The 12,369-nt window shown below is 45.5% G+C and overlaps 1 protein-coding gene across 11 annotated transcripts in view; it reads right to left on the bottom strand.

Moving 5' to 3' along the window:
* CACNA2D3 (calcium voltage-gated channel auxiliary subunit alpha2delta 3) overlaps positions 1-12,369 on the bottom strand; it is a 960,286-nt gene that overhangs the window by 172,227 nt on the left and 775,690 nt on the right. For all 11 annotated transcript variants that reach the window (XR_004300377.1, XM_032411506.1, XM_032411505.1 and 8 more), the window contains 5 exons: positions 7,812-7,883; positions 7,494-7,555; positions 6,070-6,137; positions 2,017-2,062; positions 1,761-1,858 (listed from right to left, as the gene is read on the bottom strand). Coding sequence is in view for 10 of the 11 variants with exons in the window: in XM_032411506.1 (XP_032267397.1) it covers positions 1,761-1,858; positions 2,017-2,062; positions 6,070-6,137; positions 7,494-7,555; positions 7,812-7,883 (346 nt within the window). In the remaining variant the exon portion in view is untranslated. The remainder of the gene's footprint in view (positions 1-1,760; positions 1,859-2,016; positions 2,063-6,069; positions 6,138-7,493; positions 7,556-7,811; positions 7,884-12,369) is intronic.

Raw genomic sequence — 12,369 nt, 5'->3', positions numbered from 1 at the left:
CTCAGGTCATGATCCCAGGGTCCTGGGATCGAGTCCCGCGTGGGGCTCCCTGCTTAGCAGGGAGTCTGCTTCTCCCTCTCCCTCTCCCCCCAGCTTGTGCTTTCTCTCTCTCTCTCTTGCTCACTCTCTTTCTCCCCCAAATAAATAAATAAAAGGTTTTTGTTTTTTGTGTTTTTTGTTTTTTTTTTCCAATTTAAAGTAGGGAATCTGTTCCTATCCAAAAGGACGCTTGCTGGCACTCTGGAGAAGATGCTAAGGAGTCAGGGGGATATCATGAGTCCAGCAGAGGCATCTCAGAGCCCTCCAATTGCTCTGCAGAGGGGCCAACTAATTATCACCTCCTCCCCTTGGCTGGTGGCCCACAAGGCAGGGGCACTTTGCTGTAAAAGCAAACACTGAAAACAGCTCATCATCAGAAAGACAAGGGATACACTGAGATAGAGTTATGTAGTGGGATACTGTATAGTAATTCAAATAAATGCATTAGAGGTAAACGATCAACACACATAAATCTCAAAATGTAATGAATGAAACACAAGTTGTAGAGCAATACATATATTGTACTCTAGATAATATATATAGTATACCATATATAAATGTTAATATACAAAATAATGAAAATAATGGTACATCCTGTTTACAGATACCTATATAGGGAGAGTAATAATATAGATCCATGGGAGGTGAGGAACCAATTCGAGGTGGGGGTGATTCTCTTTGGGAGGCAAATGGGACTGTACGGGGGGACTCAGGGGCTTCAACATTATGTATAATGTTTCATTCCTTGAAAAGTACTTGAAGGAAATATAGCAAAATATTAAGATCTGATAAAGCTGGATGGTAAATGTAAATTTTTTATATTATCTCTATACCTTTGTTTTTTGAACATGCCATTCAGTCAAAGGAAATGAAAAGTAAGGCTTATGTGGTGTCCGTCTGATCTTTTCTCTACTAGACCCTGTGCCAAAAAGTCAATCCGTTCTGTGGAGATGGAGTTGAGAAGCCAGCTGAACCTCCTTACACCTCTCACAGGGCGCTGTGGGAATTCTATGAAATAATACATGTAAAGGACTGGTTCACATCACTGAGTAAGTGGTACCTGCTGGGGGAGGGGCAGCTGCTGTGCTCACTGGTGGTGAATCTCTCCCTGCCAGACTAGCTACTGGAACTCATATGCCCGTCCAGGGACTGCTCACATGCTTGGTCAGCGTCAGGCCCATTGCTCTCTCCCTGCCCCCCCTGCACCAGCCACGGACCATTCCTGACCCAGTGAGCTCCCTCAAGGGCCCGTGGTAGGAGGACGGGCAATAGCATGTATATGACATGAGGCAACACGTCACAGTGATGATCCCACTCCGGAGAGAACCAGACCTAGAGTGTGGCCTGAGATGAGACAAGTCCTATTTCCTGCCCTTGTCTCTCATTTGTAAAATAAGGGAGCAGATATTCACAGTCCCTGCCCAGAGATAACATTTCCATGCTACTCAGGTGCTTGACTTAAATGGTCCAATAGGGAGACAAATCCAATGTGAAGGATTAGACTGGGATTGGGGATTCTGCGTGACTTTCAGTGGCCCACGCTCTTCCTCCTGTTCCTACAGGAAGCAGACATTTGGCTGGATCTGATGGGACTGATCACCTCTGCCGAAAGCAAAGCTTCCTCTGAAAGCTGAGGGGAAGTGTGGTTTTGCGTCTCCCCCCACCGCCCCGCCCCAACTACAGCCACATACACAGACAGGACAGGTTGAAAGCCCACTCACATTGGAGCAGAGGTTCTTTGCCTTTGAGGTAGAGCTTAATAGCTTCTAGCTGAGACAGATGACGGTGCTCCGGGTGTAGGTCAGTGTTGCAGTAGGACCTAAGACCATGACAGGGGCCAAAACAAGAACATGTGAGGATTTGTAGCATCGCCTTCCTTTGCCTTTGAACTGGGAGAGGTTGGAAGGGAGTACAGAGGACTCGAAATCAAAGAGGGCAACAGATACCCATGCTGATGAAGGGTGGTTTAATTCTTACCATTCATCTGCCAAGGACACATCAGGGTGCTCTAAGTCATGCAGGCCTGGAGGTCAAGGAGAAGGGGTTAATGAGTAAGGACCACCTGCGTGGGGCACTGATACCCCTCATCCTCTCTGTGCTTCAAATGTTTGAGGGCAGGGCTGTTGAATGATGAAGGGTAGGCATCAACCCCAATGATATCTGCCTCTGAAGGGGGGACTCGGAACAAAGAAAATGATGCAGAACCCTCTCCCCACTTCCATCTCCCTCGGCCACCACTGGTGGCTTCCCAGGTTGAGTATCCCAGGAAAGCCTGAACTCCGTGGAGACAAACAATGCACCAGTGAGTCCTGGAGATGAGCTTAGTATCATGGTGGAAACACTGATGCTGGAGCCCTGCACAGCTTGTTCAGGGAGCTGGGCTGGGCCACTTAACTTGGGCGTGATGTTAGCAGGTTACTTTGCTTTTCCAAATGTCAGTTTCTTCATGTGCAAAACAGGAATAATCATAGTCCCTAACTGCTGGGTGGTTGTGAGGGCAAAAAGATAGGTTGAGTGATATGAAATTGCCAATACTCAACTGGTTTTGACCAGCAAACATTGCTAGTTGTTACAGGATCCTAAGTAAAAACAAGCCATAGGTCCACAAAGGTAGCTGGGACAACTGGGGTTTGCAGGAAGCTGGGGAGTTTTTAACAGAATGCTCTAGACCACTCTAACTCTGGGAAATCACTCTCTTTCATTGTATCTTCATGTGAGCTCACTTTGAAGGCTCATCAGCAGACACACACTTCTGAGTGATGACCTCAGGAACTCAGATGACGCTTATAGCCTGTTTGAGGGGTCGGAGTTTCCCAAACAGCCAATAGTATTATACTGCACTCAGGATGCCAGTTTCCTCCTCAAATACAAATGCATAAAATAAATAGCAAAATACTAGACCTAATATCGCACACTCTTGCTTGATTTTATAGAAAGTAGGGACTATATTAGATAGAATATCATCATGTGGGACCCAAGTGTCATTTCCTGGCTCCAACACCCACTGGTAGAATGATTTTGGGGGTGTCATTTCAACTCTTTAAGTTCTATTAGTCAGAAGATGTGGATGATAAAGCCTAACTCATGGATCCATGAGAGGGTTAATGGGACAGTGATGAGTCCCTAGGATAATCTACGGAGCCATCTCTGCATGCCTCCATCCATCCTTTCTTCCCTTTCTCCCTGCTTCCTTCCTTCCTTCCTTCCTGGCATCAACTGTGTGCTGGATAGCTGGATACTATTCTAGGCCCTGATAATATAGTTGTGAACAAAACAAAATCACTGCCCTCATGGTATTTGTTTTCTAGTGGTGGGAAGAGACAAACAAATAAAATTAAAATACATAGCATATCAGTTAGTGATGAGGGCTATGAAGGAAAAGAGCCAAGCCAGAGATGGGAAATAAAGGAGGAAGAGTTTCAATTTTAAGTAGTGTAGTCAGGGAAGGCTTCACTGAGAAAATGACTTTTAAGCAAAGACCTGAAGGAGGTGAGAGACAGAGCCATGTAGATAACTGGGAGAGAGTGCTCTGCAGAAGGAATAATCAATGCAAAGACCCTGAGGTGGGGTCTCACCTTCCTGGAATACTGGGTTAATTATGTTAACTCTATCAATTTCTCTAGTGTCTGTTCTCATCCACAAAGCCCTCTCTGGCTCTGTTTCATAGGCCCTGTAGATGAATCCCTAGAGGGGAGATCTTTCTGATCATTTCCTCTCTGAGTTCCCAGGGCACCGAGGAAATTGAATTGTTCTCTAAGTCGCTCACCTCTGATTTTAGTCCTCCTGACACAACCACATCTACTATGCAGACTATATATGCAGATAACGCAGACTATAATGACATAAGCTCTAATTTATTGAATAACTATTGTGCCCCCTCTCTCTCTCTTTATATATATATATATATATATATGTAATCATATATGTATATATATTTATATACATGTAATGGTATATACATATATACACATCATACACACACACACACACACATATATATATATACCACTATATATATGACATATATATATATGATAAAAAGTGTCAAGGAGATTCAGAAGAGAAACAATTTCAGCAAGTAGAACTGTAGCCCATACCTTCAGCCTTAGTAGAAACTCCTTACATTGTGAGCAGTGTCTACCTGTTGACCATCTTTGTAATAGATGACAACAGCAAAACATGTTGAAAATTCCCACACTCTGTGGGGCAGCATTCCTTACAGAAGATCCTACAGAAGTATGGTTGCCATCTCCAGGAAAGCCTACCTTCTCCAAGAACAGAGCAGAACAGTGATCGTGCCGTGGCCCTTACGATGACAGGAACGTCTACTAGTTAGTCCAAGGGGAAGCAGCTTTCTCAGGCTCAGCTCTTCAAAGTTGGCAGGACTGTAAGCCCTCTTATTGACAGAGGACCAACAGAGAGAGGAAGATCTGACCTCATTTGTATGGATAACCAGAGACTCTTCCCCTTGCCGGGATTCAAACTAATCTCTAGCGTGGTGGTTGCAGTTAGTTCTGAAATTCTCTCTGTGACCTCTCAGCCTAACAGCTACAGAACACACAGGGAAAAGACATGACTGAAGAAATGACCCAAAAGACAACGCAGAACAACTCTGTGTGTGTGTGTGTGTATGTGTGAGAGAGACAGAGACAGAGACAGAGACAGAAACAGAAAGAAAGAGGCAGGCCTATGTATTGAGGATTGGCTAAGGGAATGGAAACATGAGAGGCCAATAATCCACTAATAATCTTTCTATTGTTCTGACCATGAGCTGTTTCCTCAGCTTGACCTCAAATAGCTCAGACATGAATTTTCTGGCTTCATGGTGATATCTACAGAGCTACACATGGATCATATGAGCTACACATGGATCATTCATCCAGAAAATTCTAGAAGTTAAAAAAAAAAGATTTCTGAGAACACATCTTGTTGAGTATCTTGCCCAAGTCACAAAGCTGCCTGTTCCCTCTTTCTGGTCTCTGGGAAGAGATACCACATGACTGATAAGTGGGCACAATGAAACCTTTCAATCTCCTTCCTTGTTCTTAAGACCTTACGATTATTTGGGAGACAAATACTAACACCTGTAAAACAATGCACACTAGTTGGCAGTACCCCAGGAAGCTGGCTGTGGAATTTGGCATCTCAGGGACAGCCAATCTCTTCGTTCTCCACTACATCATCAGGGTGAGCCCCTAGGTGGTCCAGCTTCTGGAAGTTCACCACGTGCACTTGTAACCAGCTCTAACTAATTAAAACAGGCTCATAACGGACCTTCTTGCTCTTGGCCATACTTTCTGGGGACACTCAGAAAGAGCACTGGTCTGGTCCTGCTCCTTCTTGGTGGAGATGCAAAATCTGACATCCAGATTGGGTGAGTGACTTACTGGGGACACCTGGGGAGTGGAGACTTTCAGAGGTCAGCTTCAGCCCTCCCTGTGAGCTAGTGATACTGGGGAAGGCTCCTTCTCTGAGGTACTGAATTACTGGCTCATGGTAAAGGACGGTCGGTGCGCGTAGGACAGTGGTTTTAAAGGTTAAAGTGCTCTAACAATGGCTACCATTTGCTGGGAGTTTAAGTGTGCCTGAGCTTTATGAATACAAGAGGATTTGGGAATCTCAAAATGCTCCTTATTCCTTCTGACCTATGTATATCATCTAAATGATCATATTTCCCCTTGGACTTGAACTGCTTGAAGCACAAACAGGATTTGTGGCTCAACTGTGTAGGAGACTGGCTTGCATACCTTTGTTTTCATTGTATTTCCCCTGGGCTTGAATTTTTACACTACTTTGTATTTTTCTTGGTAGTGATTTTTATGTATGGGGAGAATATAGTTGGTGGATGATCCTCTGAGTCAGCTCAACAGTTTTATGGATTAAAGCAGAATAGAAAAAAATGAAATCATAAGAAAGGCCACCACGAATTGGGGGTCCCACCATTTGGAAGGCAAGCTCACGCCAAGTGGACAATTAATTGAGTGAAATGCCCAAGACTGAAGGATAAGACAGGTCAAGAGAGCATCTTACCTTCTTCAATGGTTACATTCCCTCGGAAGAAGTATTTCCCGTGACCTCTGGAGAGCGCAACACCTAAGCTGTGCAGAGAAACAAAGCAGACCTTGAAACCCATGGCATCGACTGGAATAGACTTGTGGGTTCACTTTTTATTTCCCATGTTCACATTTCCATTTCATGTTCTGTAGACAATTTTTCCAACAGTTTACTTTCAAAACCCCACTGGTTATCGTCGGTGTTGGTTTTCCTTAGGCTCAATCAGCTGCTTCAAAGCAATTTCTGACCGGAAGGATGGCAGCCATGGGCTGCTCGTGAGCATTTTCAGAGGCGTGGCAAACTGCTCACCCTACTCTCAGAGGCCCTCTCGAGAGCCCTGCGCCCTGCTCTTCACCACTACCTGACACACTCCTGCCCTCCATTCAGCCACACATGGGTCTTTCCAGACCCTAGAGTTTACGACTAGGGAAAATGACCCCCCTCTCAAGGACGAAAATGAAAACGTCCACTACACCAGTGTGGAGCCACGTTATTACGTTGTGGGCTTCTGGGCCCGACCCTCTCCCTAGTCTAATAGATGCTCCCCCCTCTCCCAGGCTTGATTTAAACTCCTTTCTAAAGGAATAGAATATATTTTGAAAACACAGTCTCTTCATTTGGCAAACCCGCTTAGCGGTCATGTGTCCCCTCGATTGCTCTGCTTCCAAATGGCATCAAACTCATGATCCTTGGCAGTCTATGACAGCACAATGCCATAATTTATTTTTCAGATTCGTCTAGAGTCAGTAAATTCTTTCTCTCCTTAGCTCTGCGAGGCCCCGGTTCAGGAACGTGAAGCAGCCCCACGGGAATGACTCCTTACAGAAGTTAAGGTCATCGTAGCAGGAGACTCTAGAATGCCACATGAGCGTCTGAAAGCAGGCAATGGGGTCAAGCCATTTTTCAGGACGGTTACAGAGAAATAACAGGATTCAAGGTAGACAAGCACAGAAGTACAGTTCAGAGAAATTAAAACGGAAGCACAACATGGAGGGATGGATATGCTACCTCCTCGTGCGAAGGCTCGTTTTTTGATCATGGAAATAAAAGGTGAAATGGAGCTCACTGGGCAGCAAGTTAGCTAAATGGTTTAAGGACCTGGCAACCCTCTGAACTCGTCTCTCCACCCTTAGCTGGAACCCCCAAAGCTGATTTGCTTGATAATGGGATGCAAAGCCATGACAAATCGAGTGAGTTCTCCTAGGTGAGCCTGAACCATCTTCCCCCTTCTGGAAAACAGAAAAAAAGCAGCCTGGGAAAAGCCCCTTCCTCACTCTTTCCAGCCTTTCGGCAGGGTGTTTGGTTATCTTCAGATGATGAGCTCTGAGAGCGTCAGCAGGTTTTGTACAAACACAACTGATGGATCTGATGGAATGTCCATGTATTATGGTCAGCTCTACCTGAAAGGAGTACCCTTGATGTCTGTATAATAGTAGTCATTTGTCATCACCAAAACCCGTTTCTAGATTGAAAAAAAAAGTCGTAGAGAGAAGAAAACATGGTTAGTCTGCTAGGTGAAGCTTTCAGAAATAAATAAAAATAAATGGACACACTATGATCAGGTTAACAGTACTACATGAATCTTGTTTGAGATAAGTAAAGACAAGAGAAAAATGATCTCAGCGAAAGATATTTATTCCAGATAGAGCTTTCAAAGCTAATTTTTCACAGTGGTTTGTTTTAAATTAAGCGGCAAGAATGTTTGAGAAAAAATGTACCCCTTTGTCCACTGTCTTCTTCACCTCCATGGAGAACTTCCCAGTCTTCCTGTTTACCATGGCATTTCTTAACTAAAATGATAAAAGAAAATTTGGTATTAGCTCTTCCCCATGTTGCATGTCATCTGGACATCTTGAATCCTCCAGCTTGGGAGCACATATGGTGGTTTGTGCAAAGCAGAGGTATGACAGGGCTGGGCTGTGTCCCCACCAAATTGTGGGCACTCTGGTGCTAAGTCAGCATCCTACACTCAGCCCTCTGAAACAGGGCTTCCGAAGAATAAACATCCAGCTGCTGCCGTACCGGAGGAGAGAGGCTAACGACAATAAATGACTTTCAACATTCATTTGGGGTGCTCATGTGACCCTCGGGCAGCCCCGATGATGTGGATGAAGCCTGAGAGTCCGAGAAGCGAGCCCCCACAAGTGCGAAAACACTCAAGAAGCAAGAATGTCTCTGGGGACAAGTTACATTTTCAGAAAGGGTATTAGTTTGTCATGAAGAAATCATTTTTCAAAACATAAGTCAAAGTTGTTTTTCTACACAGTAGGTTTTTCTTTTCTTTTTTTTTTTTTTAAGACCAACCACTTAGAAGACAGGGACTCACTTTCTACAGCATGAAGCATCTTCAGATGCTCCCAGAGAAACCTGAGCAAGTTAATAGTCTTGCTTACAGTGACAGGCAGTGAACAGGGTGACCCAGTATCTGAGTTTCAGAAGTTCCATCTAGGGACACTGAGCCTCGCACCCTCCCCCCGCCCCTGGCTGACCTCTTCTAATTATGTGCGGCCCTTCTGTGGGTTCAGAGAAGGACCGCAGACGCAGTGATGAGAGATGTGCCGTCGTGGGCAGCAATGGGAGACGAGGGGGATGCCATTGAATGGGAGAGGAGCAAATTCTGACATGCCACGGCCTGTCGGGAACCGCTCTTTCCTGGCCCCATGGCTTTTTTTTTTTTTAATCCTCTCCCCTCTTCTCTCCTTTGAGGAGCTTGACGAAGATCTGGCCGATAGAAAACTGCAGTGCTAGCAAGCAACCTAAATTTGATTCGAGGCTGTCTAGATTTGGGTTCACATTCCCATCTTCTGTGATAGAGAGAGAGTAAAAAGCATAATTTTTAGCTGGAGGCATGTATAAAATAAAACATATATTTTACTCTAGATATTTTTTAACAACACATAATGGGCATTTCTGGAAATATTTTCCCATTTTAACTTTTGTGGTTTTGGATGGGGAGAGCTGGTCCTAATTAAGTCTACTTTCTAACTTTTAAGAACGGCTCGATTTATCTTTAACATGGTTTTCATTTTTCCTCTTTCTGGTGCCTGCCTAAAGCCATTTGGGACCTTCCCCTCTCACATTCCCCAGGCAAGTCGGAGATTAGGTAAGCTGCTCCGTGAGTCCGTACCACCCTGCCCCCAACTCCCAGTAGCACCGAACAGTCAGCATCAGGGGGCTGGGCGGCTCCAAGGCCAGGGTCACTGAGGCTTTCTGGCGGCAAATGCTCAGATGACGAGTCCAGTCGTGCTCTTTTCTTCAGTTTTAATGAAAATGGATTACACCTACTGAACACCTACATGTGGGGCAGGATGGCGCTGTAGTAAAGGACTCTGCAGCCAGAGCTTATGAAAGAATCACTTACTCTCTCTATGCCTCAGTTTCCCTCTCTGCAAAATGAAACTAATGACAGGATCCATCTCACAGAGTTGCTGTGAGAAGTAGATGAGCTGATATTTAGAAGAGTGCCTCATCCACCCTAAGCATCCAGTAAATGTTAGCTGTCCCCCACCATCATCACCATCACCATCACCATCACCATCACCACTGTCCTCCTCCCTTACAATGCCAGCCCTCCTTCAACAGCTTCAGGGATCAGGATTCAAGTTTGAGTTTGCTGACACAGATGCCCATGCTCTAAACCAACATTTTTTAAACTCTGTGAGCCACATGAGAAATACATCTTACTCTGCGATGCCCTCTGATGTCTCCTATTTTAATAGATTTCATAGCTTGTAAGATCTGATCATGGACCATTCATGGACTTTGTGACCTCCCCCCAACTCCTGTGTTAAAACTGCTGTTCTTTACCCCTGTGGGTGGGCACAGACTGAAAAAGAGGCAGCCCACAGTAAAGAGAAATAACCCAGGGTGTCAAGACTCAAGTCTTACCGGTGACACATACCCCTGTTCTGTGAATTCTCTGTGGCTCCGTTTCCACCTTTTCATTCATGCCATCAAAAGTGTTCTGATCGAGGACTCCCAGACCCCAGGGATCCCATCAGGTGCTGTGTAACTGTGTTGAACGGTCTTATAAAGCCCAGATAATACTGATAGATACCACCTATTGAGCTTTTACGATGTGCCAGACACAGGTTTTAAAACCCTCAAAATAAGGCACCATTATTAACCCTATTTTACAAGTGGAGAAACTGAGGCACAAAGTTAAGAAACCTGCCTATAGTCACACAGGCTCTCTGTCCCTTAAGCCCACACTGTTAGTTTTGCTTCCCAAATCAGGAGAGAAAGCATTTGGACAAATTTAAAGCATTAATATAACAATTGTATAGCATGAATACAAAAATAATGTATTGTTATTTCTGGATTTTTTTTTTTTTTTAATGAAAGAAAAGGTTTTAAACTTGACCATGCAACAGTCTTAGGTTTTAACTTTCCAGTAGGCTCTCCTACAGGCTCTAGGTTCTGCGAACTGGGGCTGACAGGAAGGTGGTTTCTGTCCTCGTCGCCATAGGAGGAAAGGGGGTTTTGTGCCTTTTCAACAGACTGTGGGGTTAGAATGCAGCACCGTGAGACCAGAACAGTCTAGAAATGTCACTCTTCCATTGGAGGTTTGAGAAGGGGAGCAACTTGCCCCAAACCCTATGGTAAGTGAGTGGCACCGCTGCCCCAGGGGCCAGCTTACAAGACAAGATGGCAGAGGTACCCAGAGCAGAGACCAGAATGATGCGGGAGTGACGAAACTCTCAGCCCCACCAGGCCAGGAAGGGCAAGACCGACAATGCTGCTCAGAGCTGGCCAAATAGCCCTCGATTTCGCCACTACCTGGATTATAGCAACGAGCATCTGGAGAAATGAAAATGTCCTGGCCGAGGAATATTCCCAAACAACTTTGGGTGTGCCCATATGTTAGCATATTATGTAGCCAGTAAAAAAAATCACATGTGCCAATGTTCAACTTAACAGCCTCAAGGGAGAGCAAATTAAAACCTCAATGAAATGTCTTTATTTCTCCCTATCGGATGCAAGTGTGATAATGCAGCGGACATTAAAGCAGCTTTTACCACAGTGGGGTTGATAAAAATAAAGGTCAAATCTCTTCAAGCTGGAAATAGTTTTCTGGGAATGGTGATCAGCTCCCTGGTCTCTCTGGGAAGCACCCTCCTTCTCCTGGGTCCTGCGTTATCCAGGTCAGATGCGCTTCCCCAGAGCCCCTGGTGAGTCTGTCTCTCTCGCCTGCACCCCAGAGCTGCAACAGCTTCCCTGACCCTTCAAAGCACCCACATTACAAGCTGGTGGTCACGCTTCTGGTTCCATCGTGAGCCTACAGCTCTTCCTCCTGTGTTAGAGCTCATTAAGGAAGTGAATCTCCCCCAGAGATTCACTGATCGCCTTGGGTTTTATGTGTAAGTATATAATGACAGCTCGTTCTGCCAATGGTGGCTTGCTCTCCACGTCAGAACATGAGCCTCACCTTTCCTGGTGCACAGGCAGCATGCACTTCCAGGCCCCCAAGGCCATGCCATCTGGGCCAAGCCAAGAGATTAAAGGGGAAGGGAGAAGCAGGAGATTAACAGGTCTGTCATTCCCAAGCAAGCGTTTAACCAGAGTATGAAAACAGACTCGGGCACAGAGTATCTGTATGACAAAATCAAAATCCTCTCAATCTCTCTGTCCGGGGGGTGGGTGGGGGGGTAGTGGCGGGGGGTGACCGTGTTTGGTTTGGCGACCCAGGGCTCAAGCACGAGCTGCAGAGACACAGGAGTAGGTGTAAAGAAGAACAAATTAATTGAGCACAGTTCTCAGAACTTTACCCCAGGAGAAGAGGTATATGGGGCTTTAGAAAGAAAAGACTCGAAGAAAATTTTCCACAGAACCATTGCCGGTAAGAACTGTGAGTTGACTGGAGAGCAGTAGAAAAGGCTCACACTGCAACCTAAGGGGTTTCAGGTGGCCCGGAGGCAGAATCTGATGGGCTGGCATCTACAGCGCCACCCATGGCGAGCATTTGTTTAGCAGCTGGCTGCAAGGACTCCCCATCTCTGCGGCACCCCTCAGGGAGGATACTATGGAAACACCGTGAGGGCACTGATACAGAGTCTTTAAGGACTCTTGGACTCAAGAGCTCTTTCTAAGGCATAAAAAAGTGGCCAAGAGCTTTGGGGCCAGGCAGCCTGGGCTGGAATCCACACGGTGTGCCCGTGGACCAATCTGTTCTCTGCCTCAGTTTCCTTACTGCAAAATGAGGATGGCAATAACACTGACTTTGTAAAACTGTTGTGTAGAATCAACATGTTCATCCACATATAGCACTTGGAACAG

This window comes from Phoca vitulina, unplaced genomic scaffold, assembly GCF_004348235.1.
Source record: "Phoca vitulina isolate PV1807 unplaced genomic scaffold, GSC_HSeal_1.0 scaffold13, whole genome shotgun sequence".
Taxonomy (NCBI): domain Eukaryota; kingdom Metazoa; phylum Chordata; class Mammalia; order Carnivora; family Phocidae; genus Phoca; species Phoca vitulina.
The sequence above is the reverse complement of the archived record's forward strand: the minus strand, read 5'-3'. Positions and strand labels throughout refer to the sequence as shown.